Raw genomic sequence first — 25319 nt, 5'->3', positions numbered from 1 at the left:
CTGAAGAGGAAGAGCTGGAGTATAGACTGCTAGGGCCTCTTGCTGAGTTTTGTTTCGATCGGTAGTTGCAAAACTGACATTCCACATAAATAACTTTTAAACCTTCAGAACCTCAGTGGTGGTGGAGAGAATTCTGTTCTGAAGTACCAAGGTTATTGAGAAACTTCCTACTCAAAAGCAACAAGCAAAAACTTTGGGGCATGTGGGTAAGCTCAGGTCTTGTCCCATTAGGTTTTTGAAGGCTGCAGTGCCCTTGGAAATGGGCCAACGTTGGGATAATCTGAAAGACACCAGGCAAACAAGCCTGCTGAGACACTATAAAAATGACTTTGAGATTGTGTGTTATCTGTGTATAGCCTCACAGGAGCTTTAGAGATCAGAAAAGGGAAATTGATTGAGTACATTAGGTCCTAATACAATAGGCCCTCAATTGTTTAATTGCATTCCCCATACTGATTTTTTTCTCTTAGTTTCTCACCTTACACTCGCTCTACACCTGTTTGGGAGAAACAGAGCCCTGGGTATTTGAAGCCAGGGATATGTAAGTAGGCCCACATGGGATGCTCAAAAACCGGTCTCTGGCAGAATAATTAAAAAGTTGTTAATTTACACACAAATTAAGCAAATAAGAAAAGACCAACAGAGCAAAGATGGAACCAAAGATGTAATAATGTCTCACATCCCAGTGTGTTGCATGTTTCTTTCCCAGGACTTCTTAAACTTTTGCAAGTCCCTAAGTCCATTGCAGATTTCTCCAAGGATTCCTGAACCCAGATGTCAGTCCTAGTCCTGCTACAATTCTCTGGGTGAGTCGGTTCATCTCATTGATCAATTGCTGATGCAGATATAACTTCTTCATCGGGATGAAATGGCACCAGGGATAATCCCCCTCTATCCTCACTTTGCTTAATCCCGGGACTGGATACACTACTTAAAAAAAAAATGGAGTCACCCCGATCTGCCACCCTAACTGTTACTCCTCTGCTCTTCCTTATTGGGTCTTGTTCCTCATCCTGCCTTCTTGGCTTGTCTAGTGCTGAACAACCTTCCAGAAAGTTTTGCCTGGCTATGGGATTGATCTACTCCTTCCAATAAGCTCCACTCTTCCCCAACACGTCCTTAGATCTTATCTTATCACCTCATCCTTCCATCACCTCCTCCTTAGATATTACTCCCTCTTCCAGCTCCACCTTTGACCCCTGCTTCTTCCTGAGATCTTCCCACCTCCACCTTCTCTGCACCACCTTACTCTCCGGATTGTAACGCCTCCTCCTCTGTGCCACCTCTGCCTCCATGTACTGATGTTACCTGTGACGGGATGCCATCGGGTGAGAAAGCTCTGGCTATTCTCTGTTTATTAAATAATAAAATTATGTGGAAATCATGTTTCAGAAAGGGGGGGCCTGTGAAACAGACTGCCCCTTCCATAAAGGTTCTATGCCAAAAGCATTTAGTGCATACATGTGCTCTTGATGCACCCGTGTCCTGACAACTTCATTGGCACAGGGCATGTTCAAAGGTCTCTTGTTCTTTCCGGACCACTGCTGTGACCCAAAGTTACTAGAGCCAGAGGTGCCATTTTAAGTGCTGTGCCTCCGATTCAAAATATCATATCTGTTGCCTTTTTAATCCGCTGGCAGGGTAATCTATAAGAATAAGCCATAGCTGGTTATTGTATCATTTTTATTGTTATTAAAGCCAAACACCAATTTGATGTTTTGCAAGTGCCAGCTCTGTGAGGCAAGACTAGCTATGGGTGGGCAGTGCGTATTCCTAGCAGCCTGGCTGTCTCCACTTCACAATTGAGACATTACGCAGGGTGTGCTGCCTTCCTTTGATTCACCCAGTTGAATGGTAACACCTCCCATCCGCCACAGGAGATCTCATGCATAAAATGGGCACTCGCATAACAAATGCCAGCCTCACATCAAGGTACTGCACTACAAAGGACATTTGAAGGCAATAGGCATCGGAAATGGGTGGAGTTAGAATAACCAAAGAGGGAAGGGTGGGCCTGAGAAGAGGTTCCACCAGCTGGATTTTTTTTGTCTCTTTCCATTCCTGTTCCTCTAGTTCCTGCAGGATGCGACACTCTGGGTATGATATAATATGGTATGGGTCCCTTGTTAAAGCAAAAGGGATAGGACTCCTTACAGGAGGCTTGCGTTTGCCCAATCCCAGTGAAAATGTACTGTTATAAGGAAGGGGTCTCCTACTCCTTCTTTGATTTATCTGTGGAATTTTAAGAAGACAGTAATACAGTGGACCTCAATTGGCAGTGGCGTCCATTCCAAAGTCCCTCAACAGTGAGTTGAAGATGGGGGTGGCATCCAAGGCAGAGGAGGGCTCAGTCCCCTGTTGAATGCAATGGTTGCTCCTTTGCCAGCTGTACTGGAACCGGTTTCTTTACTGTAGATGTGTCAACCAGGCTCCCCGGGCTAGAAGATCAGAACAAAAGAATGTCCCTTGCCCTGGAGCCCCTAGATTGGGACTCAGAAAGCCCAAGAGCAATTGTAATCCTGGTTGCACCCCTTGGAATTGATTTCTAACCACGTTTGAAGCCTTTTGAGTCAACAAAAGACCTGCAGTGCTGCGTTTGGCACTTCATGATGTCCAACTGCTTGCCTGCACCTTTGAACTGGCTCGATTCCACTTTGCACCAGTAGAACTCTTCACAGCCTGACCTCAAACACCCTCTCACTTCTTGGAAAGCTTTCGCCTCACCGTTACTTTGAGCACTGCATCAATCCAAACCACTGGAAGCCACCGTGCCAATCGCTGACTCGGCCCAGCAATAGCATAGTCTTGAACTGACTCAACCGCAATCCCAATTGTACCTCTTGTAAAGTTCCAGCCACACAGCATCACACGCTGACTCGACCTGTACAGAGCCCCCTCTCGCTGCCGACTCCCCACCAAGAGCATAGCAGCTCTCAGCATCTCAAACTTCAAAGCCAAAATCAAGAACAATGTACTGCTAAGAGGTCATGTCCCCCTGGTCAACCTTTGGAACCATTAAGCCCTCTTTTCATTATTTTTCTCGAAAGACCTATTACTTGAACAGTGACATTGCTGCAATTGCTTGCATGAGCACCCCGCTCAAGTACCTAAAGTGCTATTTTACACCAGTCATGCATCTTGTGTGTTCTCTCCAAAGGTTTTGTTAGTTGATTTCCTTTTCGCTTGTTTAATAAAAGATTGTAACTAAAGATTGTTTTACAAATGTTGGTTGGCTTGCTATTGTTATGACTTCACACCCCTCCTGAGGGTATTGCCTACCTGTGTTCTGCATTACCACAAAAGGCAAGCAAGGTGTACCTGTTGGGCTGTGTCTGTTTTACCTTTTTGATTACCATTACTGCTGGTTTCGTAGTAATGTGGGGCAGAGTAAGCTGTTTAGCCACTAGTGATTCCTATACTCAGGATAGTCATTTTGTCACATTACCACCTCTTTTTCTCTTGTCCCTTCTCTGCTTGCCTCCAACACCTTTTTGATATTCCCTGTATCACTCACCAACTGCCCGCCAGAACCTCCTCCAATGCAGCAATGAGATCATTGTCCTTTATAGTGCTATCTCTTGGTTGTACCCTTGGTGATTGACTGCACTAGTTTGATAAATAAGGCGGGGATTGGTATTTTCCACTGCTACGTGCCTCACTATGGGCTTAGGTTGTCAGACCAAGTCTTCATTTGGTCTGTCTGCTATTTTGGATTACAGTCCCTCCTCCCTGCTACTCTAGGGCTGCCTGTGCAGGGCCCCAGGCATCCTGTGTCCAATGTGTGTGGTTTGCAGGATGCAAACACTACTCTTAGTAAGATAAACTCTTCTGAATGTATAGGAATTGCTGGCTCTCGGTAGATTTGCAACATTGTATCCTCAACAAGGAAATGCTCTACTTGGATGCATTGAATTGGTAACTTTACATCCCACATGGAGCAATCTGCTTTCAGAAAACTACAAGCTTGCAACATTTTAGCAAGTGCAAAACTGAAGCCGAGATTTCTGTGCTCAACAGACCACAACCAGTGACAGTGTATGAAGTGTAGGTTGGACTGTAACCGTATCTGGGTATGAATGAAATTGACCCTGGACAAAGTGACGTGCTTGCAAGAATTTCTGTCTGGCTAGAGAGAGCCTCAAGCGCTTGTAGTTTAGGAGGGGTTCCACAGTATGGTTTTTTCTGACTGTCCCTTCCAAGCAATGGGGATCAAGCAAGCATGAACAGGAGATCATACCCATAACTTCCCCAGGCCCCTTGCCAACTTGTTACTTGGTAACCTGGGCAGTGTGAGAAACCTCAAGCTGTCTCCCTAGCTAGTCCCCGGGGATCTGTCATCCAGGTGGACAGGACACGGCCAATGCTATTGGATCCAGTTCCTGGGGGTGGGCCAGTGAGGGAGGATCGAATGGATGGGGGGTCCTCGGGATAGGGACACCGATGGGTGAGATGCAGTATCCCCCTTCTTTCAACACCTTTTCCCCAGCCTACCACGTAGGACATTCAAAACCACTGGCCTGCCCCCATTTTCTGACACGAACACTTTTGCACGACACACCAGAGAATGGACTAACACCAGAGCCGTTTACTTGAGATGTCCCAATACAAGGGTCAGGCAAAGTCAGGCAATTGATCAGAATCGCACACACCTTTCCCTTCCCCACAGTGATAAAAGGTGTAGCAAGAGAGCACAGTATGATTAAGGCAGACCGCACAACGAGACAGCCATCCAGACCCGGCAGTTCAAAAGGAGGAGAAAGGCATCAAACATTGAGAGGCTGACAAGCACAGACACGACCTTGCCCTTTTCGACAAAACCCGGTGAAACCTCAGCAGAAGGAATCGTAAGACCGAGGACAATAGCCCTAATATGTTACAGCAGATGTCAACGGTACTCACTATCGATGCTGTTAAGCCGGAGTGAGGAAGACTCCTACTACCATGGTACCTGCCTTGACTCCAGCTACAAGGAATGCCAAGCGGTTCAAAGAACTTTAAAATTGTAACGGGGAGACCAGCTTCAGAAGGGGATCGGCACCACGTGGGTGCTTCTCCGAGGTCGATCCCCATCTGAGTAAAACTACAGATACCAGAAGACTGTAGGAGAGCTGTGAAGATAAGCCAAAGTGGCCATAAAGCAGGTCAAGCAAAATCCCTGTACAGTCGAAAGCCTTTGACCTAAGAACTATAAAGAAAGCAAGGGAAGTGAATCCGCCACGTGAGAAAGCAAGGGAAGTGAATCCCGTTGACATTGAAAATAAATATGACTATGAAGTTGGCAAGAGTGATCCCGGAAGAGGGATGCTGACGAGAAGGGGGCAATGTCTAAAGTCCTAAGAAACAGTGTGTTGACAAAGGTGAACTCGGCTGAGGGATGTCCTCTGGAACTGTTTAAAAAGACATTGATTTGTGAGTGAAGGAAAAGCCATAGTGAACCCGGAGGGGGGAGGCTTGAAGTTAAGAGGGGTCAGTCCCGGAAGATGAACTTTTTGGTTTTGTTATTGAATAAGTCAGGCCTTCGAAGGCAAGAGACTTTCAAGAGAAACAAGACTTGGGCCATCATGGGTCCTGATAGCTGCAAGTGGAACTGTCGACTCGTACTGGGAAAGCTTGAGAGTGCGCTGTGCTCCCAGATTACATTTTACCCTGTGCTCAAAACGTGGGGAAGGCAGATTCAAGCTACCGCATCCTGATATATTATTTGTGAATGCTTCTTTCTTTTCTTGAAAACCACCCCCCACCCTTTTTTTAATTAGTTGTAAGGTTTGGCAAACGTCACTAGAACTGCCTTATTTTCATTTGATGGTTGACGCTTGGTCCCATCTTAGATTTAGGTTTAGATTAGGCATTTTTCCAACCTACATACAGTTTAATAAACACCCTTGAACTATGATCACTTGTGTCTGTCTTTACTATTGCCACCTTGAGTTCCTTACAGGAGGCAACCACCCCCTGAAGTCATGTCATTCTGTTGGTGGACCTCTGAGTCAGGCAAGAGACTTTTTTTTCACAGTTTTAAGACTTTTCCACAAAAGGCTTGATCAAGAAGCTAGCCCTACCTGACCTAACCCATGGTTGAAGTACCCCTACTCTTAGCCACCAGACCCTACAAGGCAGATGCCCTGGAGAGATTCTTTTGATGTGGCAATGATAGTATCAATTAAGCCCATATAACTTTTGGTGATCCCATTGTCCCTACAGCCTTCCTTCTGCGTTTTGTTTCCAAACATGCTTTAATCTTTGGTCTGTGGTCCCTTGTGTATGAGTGTTCTGTTTCCTTGTCCTATGACAGGACCAACCAGTCTTTTTTTCCTCAGTGCTGGCAGCTTGCCATACCTTTGCTTTTATAGGCCACTCCCCAGGAAACCCTAAGAGGCCACGCTGAGAAAGTGTGACATCACTATGTAAGAGTATTGATAACAAGGGATATCACAAAGAATAGCCCCATTATGGTAAAACCTCTAAGAGAACGTCAGTAATTAAAAGTGAAGGGTGGATATGCAATGCATATAAAAGTAATGAGAAGCAAAAATAAAAATGAAACAATTTTTGAAAGGCCCTTGGTTCTCGAAGGACATTTAAAAATTGGGGTGCAAGCTGGGCTTTAATCATCTAACCATGGTTTAGATAGAGAAACTGGTAGACTGAACAGGCCTTGTGGGTTCTTTTCTGTGGTATTTGCTTCATTTTGGGATCTTCACTCTACCTGCAAGTTCCTGACAAGTGGACCTAAGATACTTGCATCTCAAACCTTTTGCCGGCCGCAGCTTACAGCGGGATGGGATAAAACAAGTCAAAAATAATATTTTGCGGTGGAATGAGCAAGATCAGCATGGTTTTGATCGCTGGATTTTTAACCCTATGTCACAACTTCTGACAGGAGGGAGCCTAATTGATATCTCCAACAAGAAAAGAAAAAAACAAATGTTATCAAACCCAGAGAATCTCATCTGTTGCAACATTTGGAATGGAAGTTATTGTAAGGAAGGCATGGTATCAAACAGTGAAGACCGACACAAGTGATCACAGTTCAAGGGTGTTTATTGAACTTCAGTGGGTTGGTTGAATGCCTATCTAACCCTAAATCTAAGGATGGGAGCAAACTACGACCATCAAATAATAATAATAATGCAGTCGTAGTGGAATCTCTCTGTCCAAATAAAAGGGCCTGTACTAATAAACCTATTGCCAATCATTACTTCTAAATACAACTGGTGTGGGACAACAATATATGCAAAAAGAAAAGTGTTCAAGAAATGATATGTCAGGATAGTTGAGCAGTTGGCTTCCCTTCCCCACGCTATCAGCACGGGACACGGCAGCACGCTTGAGCTTCGCACACACTCTGGCTTCTCTGACACTAGGATATGGTTCAAAGCAATGGGTATCGGGGCCATCTGCCAAAGTCTCTTTACCAATAACAGTCTTTTATTGCAGTGGGCCTGGCATAACACACCAGCACCAAATTTCCTATCTAATCAGGATTTTCACATTCCCAACTGGTCTCCATTGTTCGGGCTTGGAACACAGATCTCCCTTGTTCGGGCTGGGACCTCTTTAGCACAATGTTGACAAGTGGTCTCCCTCGATCGGGCTCAGACCAAAAAATTGAGACTTTCGATTGTGCGATGGATTTTGCTTGAACCATCGCAGGACCACTTCGATTTACTGCATTTCTCATTCTCATTTTTTACTTTTACTTTTGCTACTTCTTGGCTGGATACCTCGCATAGACCTTTGATTGAGCATACTCGCGGTGCCGGCACACTCTGTCACTGGTATAGTATCCTTCGCTGGTAAAGTTCAAACATCCATCAGCAGTTAAGCTTTCCTTCCGTCTTTCATCACGCTCTTTACCAATCTTCATTCTTGTGCTCTTTATACAATGTTGCTGCTTGCAACCTTCACTTCAACACAGACCGGTCTTGCATCAGTCTCCCCAACTCACTGGCTGTGTTGAGCTCTCTGGGGTTGTTTTGATCCTGGAGCCAAGGACGGTACCACAGCGGCTGCTGTTCCTCACCGGCTCGGTCAGCCATGTAGGAGGGCCCTGGGTTTCTCTGACATACAATGCAGGATTCTTCCTTCTGGTTTTCTGGCCTTACACTTTTTAATCTGAAGGATTCAGGAAAGTAACGGTTTATCACCCAGAAAGGTCATGGGTATCTTCCGCCTTGCGCACCCTTCTTGATTTGCCGTCTTTCTTCCCTCGTTCAGCTGCTGCCTGGAAAATGCTGTTCCTTTTGTGCTTTGCCTCACTCAGAGTGTGCTCTTGTGCCTGCCTTTTATCTGTGTGGGGTAATGGAAAGCTTAATGGAAGTCAGGTGTGAGTGGTTACCAGTAATTGCCTGACCATGGTAGTGGGACATGTCGGGTACAATGCTCGAGTGTTAGTCTGTTTTCCCCCAGAGCGGGCTGTCTGTGTGAAAATGTTTGTGAAGGGGTGGGGGTAAAGTTCCTAAATATCCTACCCGGTACGATGGGGTAAAGGTGTTACAGGGAGTGGGATACTGTGTCTCGCCATCAGGTGTCCCGCTCCCCGAAGACCCCTCACACAGGAGATCCTCATGCACTTGTCCAACCCCAGGAACTGGATCTAAAAGTGATGTGCGTGTCCTGGCCACCTGGATGACACATCCCGGGGGACTTGTGGGTGAGACACCTTCTGGTTTCTCGCAGTATGCAATGCTGTCGAGAAATTAGAAGAGGTTTCAGAAGAGTCTTGAAATAATGTGGTTTTCTGCTGAACCTTTCTGAATTCTTTTTTCAGAGAAATCAATTATTCTCTCTGTCAGACAACGGAAAAAATGCTAATTTCATAGTGACCATCACTGGAGAAGAAACCTCTAATTATGCTGGTCTGACTGCAATTAGCGAGGTTACTGCTGTTGTGTTCTACTCATGCGCAGCCTCACAAAGCCAAAGCGGTAATTATAGGTTATGTTGAGAAGCATTATGGGAGAATACCCTTGCCATGTGCACTGTAGATACAGTGCAGGTCTCTTGATTTTCCATTGGCGGCGGCTACGGCATCTATTTACGCATTGCCAAAATGTTTCCACCTATTCACGCGCTAGATAGACAGATTTCTTTTTGCTATGGCAACTGTCAGACGTTCCTATTTGTTTAGATTCTTTACACATGAATTGTCTCATTTTTCACCCCACAGTTAGACAACCTGTGAGCACAGCTGTCATCTTATTTCTATTATGAAGCCTCTATTGTCTCATGTGCTTTAAAGATCTCAATAACAGCAGTATTCTTTTCCTTCATCTAAAGCAGTCTCACAAAGATATTTGTGTGCGCTTGTCAGAGAAAGATATTAAAGGGCGACAGATCGCAAGCTTTTGAATCACAAGTCTTTGCAGAAGTGGATCTGCGGCCCTAGCAGGGCAGCCAGCTATACAATACCTTAACAGCCTCATCTTTGAAACGGCCCCCAAGGGGGCATAGGTGTAAATCCATAGCCATGGAAACCTTGCCACTCATTTTCGTACTGAATCTGCTATGACTCGCCTGGAAGTCTTGGGTTGAAGCTTTGTAATGTAATTGGCAGATGCTGGTATCTGAGCTGGTGTGTCACTGTGTTTGGTGCCTTATTGTGGGTTGTGTCGACAATGCCCGCACTCAGTGTGCACTTTATGGAGGTTGAGCAAGACACTGACAACAGGTTTATTTTAAACAAATCAGGTTTATTGATTTGATTTTCAGGGTAGGGTTTGGAACAAAAGACTGTAGGGACTCTACACACAAAACGGGTCATCGAAATCCAAATAGTGTCAGGACGAGCGCAAAGTAACGTGAGGGATTCTTGTAGTGTTCAGCATTTTCCATGGTGTAGTTCCAGAACCTAAAGGTTTAACCTACTCTTACACTTGTTCCTTGAAGAACTCCCTGATCTGTTACACGAGGTCGGCAAAAGAAAGTTTAAAATATAGACTTAATAAGTCTTTGGCTAGCGGCTTATCTCTAAGCTGAAACACAAATGTTCAAAGGCTCACCAACAAAAGTGTTTACTAATCTTAGGCTACAAAGTTCATCTTTAATCGCCAATACAAAAGAAAGAAACCTCTTCTGGGAAGGCTCTTCCAAGGTTTACTCACATTCTAACTCCTACACAGTCTTGCTTTCACTCTGATACTACAGATCTTTCACAGCCCCCTTGCTTCTTAGCCTTGTGGTCAAACCTCACCTTCTTCTCCATACCCTCCCCCCATAGATTCTCAGCCCCCCCTGCTGAATCATTGGGTTTATCTTAAATCTTTCTCTAGTTCTCAACCATACTGGTCTCTTCCATACCATTGCAACCGACCTATGCCTTCCTCCTAGACAACTACCTGCTATGTGGCAAATACCTGAGCCTTGTCAAACTGGTGTAAGAGTCAGTTTTAGCAGGGGGTGGGAGGCTCAGGGAGAAATCCAGAGCCAGCCATATTCCGGACGATAGAGGCAGTTGAAAGGGCCCCACTTCCTGTCTCTGCCCCTGGTGCCAGCATCTTTCTGTGCAGTCCATCTTAAACTCAAGTCATGCCTTCATTACAAAATGCTTGCCAGTGTTCCGCTTTTCCTTTTAGCGAGACCTTATCCGAACAAGCAATCAAACAGAAGAAGAATCCTGATCCAGCACTCTGCAGAGCTGAAGCCCGACAAACATCAAACCACATCAGTGTAAACCTCTGTGGAGAGAGCAGACATAAAAGAAAATGAAGCTGTGGCATCCCGGCAGACTGATCTATGTGATCACTGCGACCACACACAATTGCGACGGCTGACTTTTTTTTCCTTTATTTTTCATTAAACCCCCTTTACACCACATAGATATAGGGGGTGAGACCCCCTGCAGCCCCCCATATTAATATAATATCCTATATCCCCCACAAATATATATGTGGTGTAAAGGGGGTGTTTAAAAAAATAACAAGTCAGGCATTTCTGCCATCGCAATTGTGAGGGCAACATTTTGGGCCATTTCCAGGCAGGCCGATGCCATAAGCCGCTATGATCCTTAGTGGGGAGAGAGTGGACCCTAAAGTTGAGCTGCGTCCACACGCATTAGGCAGAGGAACCACGCTGTGTTTCCAGGGATCACCCGGCGATGACTCCCTAGACCACCAGGGACAAAGGGGGGGGGGGGTGATATCACCCTCTCTGCTCCCTAGACCTTACCTCTGAGGCATCCAAAATAGGAACCAGGAACACTAACATGAACACTTGCCTTTCGGGGCTGCCATTGGCGTTCCGCAGTGAATCTGCGCAGAAAATGTGTTTGGGGCTTATACTGTTGCTTTTGACTGTTCATTGTTTTAAACCACACCGGGTGGGGAAGACTGGGCAGATTGTCCAGGGAGAGAAGACCAATACCAGCTAAGGGGAAGGGACTATAAGCCTGCAACAGGAAGCAGGAAAAGGGGTTATTTGTGTAAGGTCAGATTGGATGATTGTTTTCATGCCCCTATCAGCTCCAGATGTTTTTTACTCTATGCTTGTCATTACTGAGAAAAACTGGAATGTGACCTTTATCAAGCAGTGAATGAAGCCTGGACCTTCCACAATCTCACCATGCTTCTTTACATTCCTTGATGTTTTGTCATCCCCCTACTTAAGTCTATTGTCCACCCGCCACCCCCACCAACATTCCCTTCATTTTGAGGTGGTATGTTCTGCTTATAGCACAACAAAAACATCAAAAAATAAACGCTTGCTCCGGCAGCAGACCAGAAGGCTTTCATTCAGTCATGGCTCACCATCTTCCAACAGGTTTCATTGAGGCACCTGTAAGTAATTTCAATCCGGCACTTCACCTAAATCAATGCCTAGCGTGTAATGCACAACTGAAATCTTTATTTATTTTGTGTCTAAAAGTTCTTTTAATCTGAACGATTACCACTTATATCACGCCCCTCTCTTGGAACGCCTACCCCCTCCTCTCCCGGTCACACTGAACCAGGAATCGGGCTGGTTTGCAGAGTTAAAATATTTATGTAGTTCACAATATAATCACACTATGTTTAATGGTTATACAATAATCACCAATGGGGGGTGTTGTAACACTAAGCAATCTCTTTAATAACAAGGAGTAATAGTGAGCAAAACTATTTAGCACAGAAATAATACTTTTGTGTGTTCAGATCAAATAGCAGTGTGGTTACTAGTTTCCCCTGCACACCCCTCAACCCTCAACAAGCAATGTAACGAGATAGGAGGAGAGAGCAGGTTTCAGGAATGCAGAATTCAACAAAATGTCAATCCCAATTTCCCCCCAGCAAACACAAGAGAGAAACAGAACTGATTGGAAAACTGTCAAAATGGTTTTAAAGTTCTCTGAGAATGGATTGGGTAAAACACTAAATATGGTTTAAGTGACTGAAATCGTTTAAATTAAAATGGGAGCCACTTTCGATAGTTGCAGACAAACACTAACAATGATTTGACACTAATAAGCAGTGTGCAAACTTAAAATTGAAGTCCCGTGCAATCAAAAGCTGTTTTACACGTTATAGAAATTTCCTAAAACAAAATCTGCGGCAAACTGTTCCGCGTGCGGTAATCGCGATCGCGGGACAACTATATGGATTTGGAATGCTTGGTTCTATGGAAAGCTGTGGATGTTAGCTACAAGCAGAAGTTGAAATTTCGTTTCTAGCATAAAATTTGAGGAAGTTATGAACGTTTGAGTGGAGATCATTTTTCTGAGATAGGCGCAAGAATGAGAAAACAGGGATGCACTTTCAAAAGACAAACAGGATTTCTTTACACTAGGGGATGACTATGAAGAAGCAAATACCACACGGAAGCACAGCCACTGGACCAGGGCGCCACTGGATCCGGGCGACTGCCTGCCGAGGAGCTTGCCTTCTTCAGATGAAATATATGAGCGCAAAGATATTTAACAATACTAGTACCGAAGGAGAGAGTAGGGATAATATAGAGTGTTCAGGCAATTCAAAAATATTTCTCACAATGCAGTTCTGAATATAAGAGAGGATTGGTTTAAGACAGAGATTACTATAGACAATACATATGCTAGTGACACAGTCCTATACTATGGATACTCACTATATATGTTTTGAACAGAACCGTAAGGAATTCTGGTCCGTCAAGATTCCTGGACAGGAATTCTGCTGGGCACACCGGACTGGACAGGCTGCTGGGCACACCGGACTGGACTGGGTCTGCAATCACCAGGGCACAAAGGGATTGGATCTTTCGGTTCTGCTAATAATTATTTTAGCAGGAAAGCAGTTACAGCACAGCCCGGCTGTTTCTTTTGTTCCCCTTAGATTTTGTGGGATTCTTTCTGGTCCTGGAAACTCAAGGCCCAGTTGCAAATGGTTCAACTAATGGAATGGGCCTTTCTGCTTGCCATGTTTCTTGAGTCAGGAACAAGTAATATGGATGGATCTGCTTCAGGGTGCATCACCAGGATAGTGGGTGAATCTGTGTGTCTTTTTATGTCCTCAGCTTTCTCTATTTATGCCTATGGTAAAGAAGTGTGTGTGCTGGATTATCTTAAGCGCACCCCCTAGGCAGGCTATAGGTTAGAATCTCTTCTCCCCCTTGATTAGAGAAGAAAACAGGGTGTCACCATGATAATGTGTGTTTATGAGTCAGAGAATCCTCCCCTTGTCCCTTTGAACATAAAATCTACTTTAAGTACAGTGCATAATTACAAATGTGCAACCTTTCTAACAATAACATACATAGATCACACATTTTGTGGAGCAGATACTCTTCCAAGCCCCGTCGCTGTAGGATCTTGGGTCTGCTTTTGACAGAATTCCACCTTTTGTCCGGAACATATGGTCCAATTTCAGAGCAAATTTCCACAAATGTGCACATTGTATAGGGGCATAAGCGTGTGAAGTTTCAAGCTTTTGACATAATTACATTTGGTGTAAAACCATAATTTCCACTGTTACTCCCCAGAACATAGCACAGAGTTCTAGCGCCTCTTAAAATGTGCAGCCAAAAATTAGGTTCACAAGTCCGGGGTATACATATTTTTCACAATTTTACACAGTAAATTATCAATCTTTTTAAAAATGTGCTTTTTGCCCTTGTGAATCAACAAATAGTTGTCTGTCCCCGCCTCCATCTCCTTCTGGCAGCTCAGAAGCAATCTCCGCCACCTTCCTTCTGGGAGAGGCAGTTTATGACTCTTTGCATTCTGCATATCCTTTCAACCAGAGGAAGTCCATTGTCCTCTTCTGCTGCAGCCCAAGTTCTCCTCCCCTGATCTAATCATCACAGAAGTGTGATTTCCTGGTGGAGTGGCGCAGGAGGGAAATGCCTGGCCTTTGTGAGGGAAAGCTGTGGTTTGAGCCTTAATTTAAATGTCATTCTGTTACATTTTTTTTACTTGGTTTAAAACAAACTTGCAATTTTCAAAGCAGGCAGCTAGAACACTTATTCCAGCTTCTAAACCATGGAATTTGAATCGTTACAACCTAGGTTACTCTTAATAACAGGTCACTTAGTTTTCAGACATTTGATTTCAGTTGCACAAGTTTAAATCTTCTGATGAAAGCTACTGACAGCTGTCCACAGGCGACTGCTGGTACTGCACCCAGATTTTGACAGATTTCACAGGCAGGCAGATTTTTGCTCAGAATGTTTTGATGACAAATCCAGCTTTTCTGGACCTTGTATGTTCATAATGATTTCTTGAATGAAGTGACTTGTACACCCAGCAAGAATATTGGATGTTTGGTGGTGTTTTGTGCCAGCATTCTGCAGTTTCGGCAACCAAGAAAAAGGATTTAAGAGCAAATTCTGGAGTTCTTTCAGCAAGCACTGCTTTTCATGCAGTCTCCATTTTTACTTGTTGACAGTGACATGTTTCAGCAGTGTGGTCTCCGTTTCACCACTGACAACATGCATGGTAGATTTGGTAGCCATCTTTTTGTGTTGCAAAGCGCAATTTCCATAGGTTTTGGCGCGCCCAGGGGTTTTGCGGCCATTTTGATAATTCTGGCAACATCAGCCCACAGTGATGCCGCAGGGCAGAGCATAAGTGGGTTAATACATCCCACACACCAATGGGTCATGATCCAGATGTTGGTGATTTGGCATTGGCACTTCAAGGAGATAGCACATGTGATAATTAACAATGGCTTGATTTCTCTGGGCTATATAGGATGGGACTTAATTTAATGGGGCAGTGCAACCAGATGTAGATTGCTTTTGACGATTCTTCTGTGGCCACTTCAATGCTTCACAAACCCCCTCCCCACACCCCTTGTGTATTGTGGAGCCAGATGCCAAAAATCAGGTCCCCATTCCCTTCATTGGGGATTTGCAGCAATCATTGTGTTGTTTTTGCACCACCAGTGGTCAAGAACATTACAGAAAACATACCGGCTGCTTAGCGACCCTTTTTCGTCACTACATGTCCCACAAACGAAAGCTTAATGTCTAAAGCAAATGCTTTGCCTGACTGATGAGCAGAGTGGGGTCGCTTTCCTGGTGAAGAGAGGTCATGTCCTTGTGTATGGGTCCTGAAGAGAATATCTCTCTTACTTGCAGATGGGCCAATGGAGAAAAAAAACATACTTGTGGACGATTATTTCTTTTGAGCTACAAGTATTGAAATGGTGGAGAGAAACCATGATCCGTGTAGCACCAGACTTGTCGCATTCCTTCCGACCATGCAAATATATAATTTCGGTTATTGCCAGAACCACCACGATCTATGCCTTTTAAAAAAAAAAATATATATATATATAACAAGTCTTTTTTTTTAGATAAATGTCTTTTGTGTAAATGTGACAATGACATTCAAAAATCATTTGCTTCCTTTTTAGTTTTGTCTCATTGATGTCCCAGCCACCATTTGCCTACTGTTGTCATGTGACAAGACAAAGGAGGCAAGAGAACGACTTGACTGAGTAGTGGAACCCCAACTATATTGTGTAAATCATTCATGCAAAGTAGTGCATTGTGACATGATTTCCACAGCATTGATTGCTGTGGAGTGTGCATTCACTGGGGCAGCTTGTGCCCTTCCTTAAAGTATGAAGGTTGGGGGTTCCCTGCGGCTCTGAAGCCATTTTTTCACACCACACCAGATTCACAACACCTTGTCATGGATGTGAATTCCGGATGGCAAATGAAATGGCGGAGTCCTGCAAACACTTCTGCAGTCCTTAGAGAAAAGTAACTATTGGCTTTTATCATTGCTTGGTTCGGTGGTCCATTCTCATTGGATAGAGATTGGATAACTTATTTATTCTGTTGAAAGGCAAGCCATGAGAGATGAGAGGAATTGGCGATTCATGTTAATAGGGCAGCGCCTGGCCATTCAGCTGTTTAGAAGGAAAGTGATGCAATGCGTTTCCCATATTCCCTACCATTCTATCTACAGGTACTTGCCTTTGGATTTTGTTCTGCTAATATATCAATGGATACCAGTTGTTAATTGATTAAATCGGGAGATGAAACATTGTGTTCCTTAATGGAAGTTTTCTCAATTCCTTTTATTGGGTAATTTCTGTTCCAGGAAGCTTCACGGTTGACAGTGCATTAGTATCCACCAGTCAGTGGTTTAATTGCACAGATTTACAATTGCTGAATAAATAGGCTCTTTAAACTCTGCTTACTACTTTCATTAATAGATGGATGAAAATGGAAACTTAAGTCATTCCTCAGTACTTCTTCATCAGTCTTATAATTGATACTCCATTTCAATATAACTTTGGTGGCATTTAAAAAGAAACTACACTGATCCCTCCAAATAAGCGGCCATTCTTGATGTATTGAAAATTATTTCTTCAAAATGGAACCAGTTTTTATGACTATTAATGTTCCTGAGGGATGTGTTATTGTCCTGGTGGGCGGGGAGTGACTGGGGTTTGCCCATGTTTCCTGCAGCATGGCTTCCCTAAGAGGATATTATTGACCAGTTTATTTTAATTGTGCAACATTGTACATACTCAACCTGTCTCTTTGAGGCTGGAAATGTTTGATTGTTTTTGAGTTTTTTGCTATGCCTCCTGTTTTTTCTCTTTGTTCGGCTGCTAGCCGTAACACAAATTGTGTAGGAACATGGTGATGGCTCTGCACCTGTATTGATGCAGAAGGCCACCATTACAAATTGGTCCATGCAGAAGATGAATTTGAAAACTGGCTTGTGGCCCTCATAAAACATTACACTTAATATAATGGATTGCCCTAATAATCTGTGTATCTGCAGTGGCATGCAGAATGCAATATTACTCTAGAATGCGGCTGCTAATAATTGCTGCTCCTCCCCAATTACGGAAACATGGAAGTAGGAGTCTTCCAAGGGCGAGTTGAAGGAAGTCTAACCTGTCCTACTTGGTTGTGATGGCTAGGATCTCCATCAAGCTCCACTCTGACATTACAGGATCTTTGCAGTCGCACCACACGCTAATAGTAATGGAAGGCCACTCAGGGCATGAATAATATACAACGTATGGCCACCTAGCCATCTTTTTGGACCTGCCATACGAAACTCAGGAGGAGTGCCTTATTCCAGTTATGAGGCACTTTTATGCATTTATTTCTAGTTAACAGTTGAGTGAACCCTGTACTTGACCAACTGGCTTCTGCCCATTGGACCACATCTGCAAATCGACTGCAACGTTTTCCATGGTTTTCACAACTTCCGGTCCTAGCTAAATGTCCTGAATGTTAATTGAAATATAAGTGGAGAAGTCTGTTTAACATGAGGTCAAGAAGATGCTAGCCTGGCAGGGGTGTTGCTAGGTCTGGAATAGGTCCGGGGCTACGTTAATGTTAAGACTGTCGGGACACGGAGCTAGCTAGCCTTTTGGTTGTAGCTCCTGGGCTTCTATCTGGGGCTACAACCAAAAGACCTGGGGCTATAGCCCACTCAGCCCCACCCTAGCAACGCCTCTGTAGCCTGGTGTCTTCTCTCTGAGCTCTCATTCGACCACACAAAATAGCAAATTAATAACCTTTACGTAGCATTTTTACCATTGTATGTCTCTATTGTGTTTCTAATGCTGCTGCAAGTTATAATTCATCCTCGATTCAAACTTGCCACAAAAATGTTTACGTCTGGAATAGATGAAGGTCTCCAGGGGTGTTGATTTCAGCTTTTTTGCCTTCTGAAGCTCTTCGCGAATAACTGCCTAAATGCTTTGCTTCATTTATCGTAACATTGCCACACAACCTGTGTCAAATATGCAAGCTCTCTCTCCTTGACCACCCCGTCCCCACCCAGGGCCATTTGTCGAGGAGGTATGAGTCTGCTCCATTATGTTTCTTTGAACGGAGGGTAGTACAGGGGCAAAACGCACTGGTCCTGGAATCCCTGATTTTGCAGAATTTTACCCATATCGTTTAGCAAGATTATGGACAAAAATTTACCATGATTCTGAGTTACATGATAATTCTCTTTATTTGATTGTTAATATTGGTTCAGTCCAAACACCCTCAGGAATCTTCCTTCCGAGTTGAAAGGCGCATGTAGTGCACCTTTCAGAGACGTCGTTTTGTGGAGTACTTAATCTAAAGTTAATATTTAACAGAATTCTTTCAAAGTAATGAGGCTATTTGGTGACCATTCATTGTTTACATTAGTTTCTCATAATTCAATACCATCGGGCGTCACAGATCTTTACTCCGTGTGCAAGAAGCTGCATCAGTCTGACCTAAATCAGTGAAATCGGAGCACCTATTTACGGGTATTTAGTAATTTAGACAGCCTATGTAGAGGGAGTGATTTCGTAGGGTATAGATGGAAAGGAGTGCATCTTACAAGCTCCATCCAAGTCATGCTCCAAGGTACCACCTATAACCCTTTTTATGCCAATATGAACTAAATATGCAACAAATTGGGCTCCCACCAAATTATCTGGATAACTCATGTAGGGTTAGTTTAAGATTTAATCATGCAGGTACCCATCAACCTCTTCATAGGCAAAAGCTCCTCACGTGTAGACCCACTTCATTTGTATCCGTTACATATATTTGAGGGCCATTATTTTTATTTATGTAATTTAACGGGTGCACATGTACTTCGTTTATCTGGATACACGCAATTAATATGTGATCAAATAGAATATAACCACTTACAATGTACATTATTTGTATTTTCTGGCAATTTTACTATTCGGTGGGTGGCAGTCCGGGTTCTACTTTTGTGGTGTTGGATTTCATGGCAGAAATGAGAAAAGCGTGACCGCATCACGTGATAGTAACGGAGTATGGCAACCTCATGTGCCCCTCTTGCTGCTTCCAATGGTGGTGTGTGAGACTACAGCCAATTATGCAGCCGATCCACTTCTAGCTTTGAAGCGTCCGAAACACAGCGATACGAGAGTTAATGCATTTAACTGAACTGTTGATACTCATTACAAATTGCCTGGTGAAATATAGCTCCACTGTGTACATTTCTAAGCCTGTTTCCCACCTGCAAGTAACAATACAGTGCCAAGTAAACAAAGCAAAGAAAGTAAACCTGTGAATGACTGAATTGCTGAGAAACTATCTGTTCTTTTTTCAAAGACTCTGGATGCCATTTTGAATTTCAAATACTCTGGAGGGCCAGGACATGCTGATGGCTACTATAGGAACCTTTCTCTGGGTCTTCATGTGGAGGTGGAGCCATCAGTGTTCTTTACACGTGTCAGCACGCTCCCTGCAACAAGGTAAGCATTACCTAAAGCAGTGCTACCTACAGAGTGTCGTTTCATTTGTATGCCTGACATCATCTACCACCCCATGACCTCTCACCATTGACCGTGTTCAGGACGGATGATGGGAGTTGTAGTGCAAAAGATCTGGAGAGCCAAAGTATGCAGCCCAGAACCTAGTGCAGGTACAGCAATAGGCCATTAAGACCAGCAGGGGACCTTGTTCAATGTATAATATCATGCTCTTGTTGAATAAAAACAATGTATGTGGGTTCAGTATTGGAGCATTGGGCATGTTTTAGTACACTTTATATTTTGATGCACTTGCAGAGGATCATTTTCCCCAGCTGTCACGAAACGTCACCACATATGTCACGTGTCCATCATAGGCCAAAGCACAGTGATTGCCCACGTCACGCTACGACTCTGGGGCAATGGCGTTTTAAACTTTTAACAATGTCACCGCTTTGACAGCAACTGAATGTGACAAGCCAGTATCATAGACCGCTGCCTTTTCAGACAACTTTGTCTTGAGCTGGAACACATTGGGATATATTTATCGTCCCCCAATTATATGGCTCTGTTAAGGCGGACAGTAGTATACAACTCTTAAATGTCCATTGCGGTGCCTTGAATGAAAATGTAGCTTTCAATGTGTACCTCCTACACCTACAGCGCTTCGAGACATTGTAAGCTCTTTAAATCAGTACCTGTATTTTCCTGCAAGCTGGAATTATTCATCTCTTTATTTGTGACGTTTGGCTGTGAATAATGATTTCTGTACTAAGTATGGTGCATCAATGTTTATCCTAAAAGGGCGTACAACGGCCTCTATTAGGCCGGGAAAGTAATGTTTCTTCTTTTTAGGGGACATACAAATTGAACTAGCTCCCATTGAGTAACCCATGGTATTTCGGGTTGGAACAATGTTGGTGGCGGGTGTGGTTTGCGTGCACAGATACACAATCAGGATGAACAGGGACTTTGCCATTGAATATGCCCATGTCAGGTGTTTTTAGCTGGTCCAAAGGCACTATCTTTATGAAGCGCTTGAGGGTAAAACTGAGTTTCTAAATCCATAGCTGGGAATGCACCTTATCTGCAACCTTCACTGACGCACGTGTCCTTGATTTTACCAGCAATCTCTGACCCACAATTTGCCTGTGCGATTGCAGACAATATAGTTTTGTCTGCCATCATTTAGTTAATGTCAGTGAATTTTAACACCTTGGAGGTCCATGAAAGCGTCGGGCCTGAGTTTGTTGGCTTTGTGAGTAGAAACAAACATTAGACTTGCCGGGATCTGCCCTTCTCTTCCGGTCCCTCACTCTCACTTGGAAACGCATTGCCTGTATAATGGACAGACCGGATTACACTACCATGGACCTCCACATCCTCCTGTGTCCGCTGTGGTGGGTCAGAAGGACACAGACTCCGATTTTCCTTCTCACTGATATTTTATTAACTAATATAGGTGAAACCCCCCTATCTTTCCCTTTCTAAAGGACTTCCCTACCTAATGAAACTGACTAGGGTGCTAGTCAGTGAGAGTCCAAATCAAGTTCAGTCCACTATGCAAAAACGAACCTACTCTGACCCTAGCACTATCTAGAATAACTAAGGGGCATAAGAATGACTCCCTTCTCCTGTTGCGCGGATCTTCCATGAACTGTTCAACCAGGTATATTCCAACAGTTCTTGGAAATTATTTTCATCAAATTCCCGAAATAGGGCTTTTCAAGGTCTCAACCTTCTCAGTCGTTTTATTATTCCTTCTTTTCCTTTTGTTTTCCTCTTGTTTAATTCCACACACATTGGTCCTTCTCTCATTCAATGAGTTTTCTTATTTCTCTTTTCATAAATGTATGGTTTCCTCTTTGCTGAGTATCCACGCTTTATCTTGACTAGAACAAATCTGAGGGTTCCAATATTGACTCTTAGTATCTTCGTGTTCTCTTGACACTTTGTAGAGCGGCAGATGCACTAGTCATTTATAGAGCCCACCTCCTCACCTCTGTCATACTGGAAGAACAATGCGAAATCACACCTGGTATCATTCCAATACCACATTGAAGGTGTGAGAGACACTATGCGCTCAGACAACCGTATCGAATGTATCCTCAAACTGATGTGGTAGACATGACCCTGCAGACCACACTGAACATAGAAGAACTATAAGTAAAGTCTAGCAGATGTAAAGCGACGCCACTAAAGAGAGAAAATACTGGATCCACTGAACTCGATGTATGGACATCTTAAGAATGAAGATGTGATTAAAGTGATGAAGGTACATATGTGCGAATATGTAGAAAACCATATACACTAAGTGACAAGGGATGTAATAAATGTATATACACAGAAACGCAAGGTAGACGAGACAACATATAAGCCTGCTATAGTAGGAAATAGTACACGAGTAAAGAAGCTGTGTTAAGAAAATGGACGTTGGCACGTGTGAGAGTAAGCGAGAAGCCTCAAGAAGGGAAACCGAGGCTGCAATGCTGACAGACACTGGAATACAAATTTGTGCAAGAACAAAGGCTATTTGCTCGGTTCAAAATCAAGGATGCTGCAGCAAGAGCAACTACATGGCACGAAAGGAGTCGAAGAGGATAAGCTATGTCCGCTGAACATATTTATCTTAGATTAAGTAAAGGAGTGAACAGTGGCGAGTGCCAAGTATTGTTCAATTAAAGATGCAGAAAGCACATGCAGAATGGAGCAACCAAGTCTCCAGAGGCCAAGGAGAGTAAAATCACCCAATATAATTTAATCAAATAGCATTAAATAGAAGAGTAAAATGGACAAAATCATGGTATTCACATGTGATTCAGGACCAGAAAAAAGGCCTATTCATGAAGCTCCAAACGAAGATAACAATTTACCGTCACTCCCTTTAAAGTTCTAAGGAAGAGAGCAGTCAGCAAGGTAAACTACTAGAAGAAGCCTTAGCTTAGGGCCTAAAAGATGAGAGCGGGTAGGCTAATTAGCTAAGAAAGGCAGTTGTCTAACGTTGTTCCCTCGCCCATCGGTTGCATTGCTTACACGTTGCTAATGAGCCAAATGTCCAAGGTTGGTAAGAGAGTGCCAACCAATCGGAGGACCTATGTAATGGCGGACCATACATTGTTGCACGTACCTATATGCTGCTGAAAATACATTATCATCTGTATTCTGCGTATTTGGAGGTAGTTGAAGGCGTGCCTACCAGATGAGAAGCATCTGATGATGATACTAACACACAAAATATTTGTATACGTTTTCCTTAACCAATCCCTCTACCCTGTAGGTTTTTACTGTTAGCACCATAGAATGACTTCATAGCTGCCGTATGTGAAGGTATAAAACCTTTTGTGTAACCGAAATGCATTGAGAGTGTGTGAGCTAACAATCTGTTGGTTCACCAGGTTTCCCTACTTTATTGAATTGATAATAAAGTAGTATTTTGCCATATTCTTTGATTCCGATTATTTGGGTCTCAGATCATTTATTGTGATAATCCCATTCAGCACTTGGAACTCTCCAGGTGATACTGCACAACTTTCTCTTCACTAGGAGAAGTAGAGACGTTCCAGTAACGATTTCCACTCTCTTTTGGTATTTTTAATACTTTATCCTGACTGGCATAAGTTTGAGCATTCCAGTAAAGATTCTCCCTTTCTTCATGTGCTCGCAATACTTTATCTGTACTGAGATGAGTATGATTCCTGGTACCCCTCCCAGGTGTCCTGTTTTTCCTGTTTTTCCTGTTTAATCTATGATATGAAATAGCATTTGTAATTTGCCTATACACAAGTGTTTCAAGGCGCGACGAGGCAAGGAAGGGGGAACAGAGGGAAGGCAGAGACAGCGATCTTACTAGGCCAAGTGACAATGAGATTGCGCAAGTGAAGGAGAGTGGGAGGGGAAAAGTACCAGGGGAAAGGGGAGGGGGCAGTGCTGTACATGGGATCAAAACAATAACAAGAAGTGTTGCCAGTAGGTGGCAGGTGCAAGGGTAATTGCAGACTGCAGGTGTCCAAAATGCAGGTAGGGGGACTGTAGGGTTACAGATACACCCCAGGTGCATGGGCTGCTGAGAGACAGTGCGGGTGTGAACTGGGCGGGTAGGGACCTGGTCCCAAAATCAGGGGGTAGCCAGTTGACCAGTGCAGTGTCAGACAGGAAATCAGCAGGGGAGAGGAAGAGTGAAGGCAGAAGCAAAGAGGAAGGTCTTGAGGTGCTTCTGGAACCAGAGATGGTTCTCCTCGAGTTTGAGAGGCAGGCCCCAGCTGAGGAAAGGTTCTACCACCAACGTGTTTCTTGGAGAAATGACAGACCCCGAGGGAGTTGGAGTTGGAGTTGGAGGTGGGGGAGCAAAGAGCTTGAGTAAGAAGGTATTAATGAAGAGAGAGTTTGAGGTATTGAGGACCCAGGCCCCAGAAGGCCTTGTGGACAATGCAGAGGGTCTTGAACTTGAACTCCACCCTTTCTTTCTCCGCCCACATCTCCGAGGCCTCTAAAAAGTCACATTTCCTACTGCACCTCTTCAGAGGTACTCTGCCTTTCCTCTCCTTCCCCCAGAAGCTTGTGGTATCCTAAGCTCTGGTTCTCTCTAGCTTGGACTATTGTAACAGCCTCTTTCTAAATCTACCCTCTTCTACCCTCCGCCCTCTGCAACTAATTCCGAACAGGACTGCGAGATTTGTCCTTGGCCTCAAGCCCTGGGATCGTATCTCTCCAGCTCTGAAATCTCTCCATTGGCTCCCAGTGGATGCAAGGATTAAATTCAAAACCCTCTGCATTGTCCACAAGGCTTTCCGGGGCCAGGGTCCTAAATACCTTCAGCTATCCCTCCGCAAATACCTCCCCTCTCGAGCTCTTCGCTCCTCTACCTCCAACTCCCTCAGGGTCAGTCGTTATTCAAAGAAATGAGCTGGGGGTAGATCTGTCTTCGGCTGGCGTCTCCCTCTGGAACAGCCTCCCTGCCACTCTAAAACTTGAGGAGAACCATCTCCGGTTCCGGAAGCACCTCAAGACCTTCCCCTTTTCTTATGCATTCACTCCTCCCTCTCCCCTGCTGATCTGTTCTCTTTTGGCACCGTGCACCTGGCCACCCTCTGTCCTCCGGGCCCAGATACCTGCTCACCCTGCCACCCTCCTGCACTGCCTCCGGGCCACCACTTGCACTGGGGTCTGTATCTGTACCCATACAGCTCCCCCTTTTTCTTCCTGCACTTATCAGACCTACCCTGTCTGCTGCCTTAAACCTAGCACTTGCAAATTGCTTGCTGGCTGTACTACCACTGTTTGTTGCCTTTATTATTTATTTATTGTTATTTATCTGTTTCTCCTCTGCTTCGCACTTTCCACTTCTCCCCCCTTCCATGCACTTTCCCCTCCCCTCTCTCATGCACTTGCCCGTTCTCAATGTCACTGGGCCTAGTAAGATTGCTGTTTTATTCTCCCCTGTTCCCATCCCTTGCCTTGTCGCGCTCTGAAACGCTTGTGTACGAGCGCGATTGAAATAAAATATCAATATCAATCCTTGCCGCCAGTGGGAGCCAATGCAAAGATTTCAATGCTGGAAAGATATGATCCCTGGGTTTGAGGCCAAGGACAAGTCCTGTTCTGGATAAGTTGCAGAGGGCGGAGAGTAGAAGCAGGCAGATTTAGAAAGAGGCTGTTGCAGTAGTCCAGCCTAGAGATAACCAGAGC

General features: G+C 44.2%; 1 protein-coding gene across 2 annotated transcripts in view; it reads left to right on the top strand.

Moving 5' to 3' along the window:
* Nucleotides 1–25319, top strand: part of TRAPPC9 (trafficking protein particle complex subunit 9) — a 3490818-nt gene that overhangs the window by 1830815 nt on the left and 1634684 nt on the right. For both annotated transcript variants that reach the window (XM_069621680.1, XM_069621681.1), the window contains exon 18: nt 19495–19637. In XM_069621680.1, the coding sequence (XP_069477781.1) occupies nt 19495–19637 (143 nt within the window). The remainder of the gene's footprint in view (nt 1–19494; nt 19638–25319) is intronic.

The sequence above is a fragment of the Ambystoma mexicanum genome, chromosome 5q (genome assembly GCF_040938575.1).
Source record: "Ambystoma mexicanum isolate Mex_15411 chromosome 5q, UKY_AmexF1_1, whole genome shotgun sequence".
Taxonomy (NCBI): domain Eukaryota; kingdom Metazoa; phylum Chordata; class Amphibia; order Caudata; family Ambystomatidae; genus Ambystoma; species Ambystoma mexicanum.
Note: the sequence above shows the minus strand (reverse complement) of the source record. Positions and strands in the feature narration are given on the sequence as shown.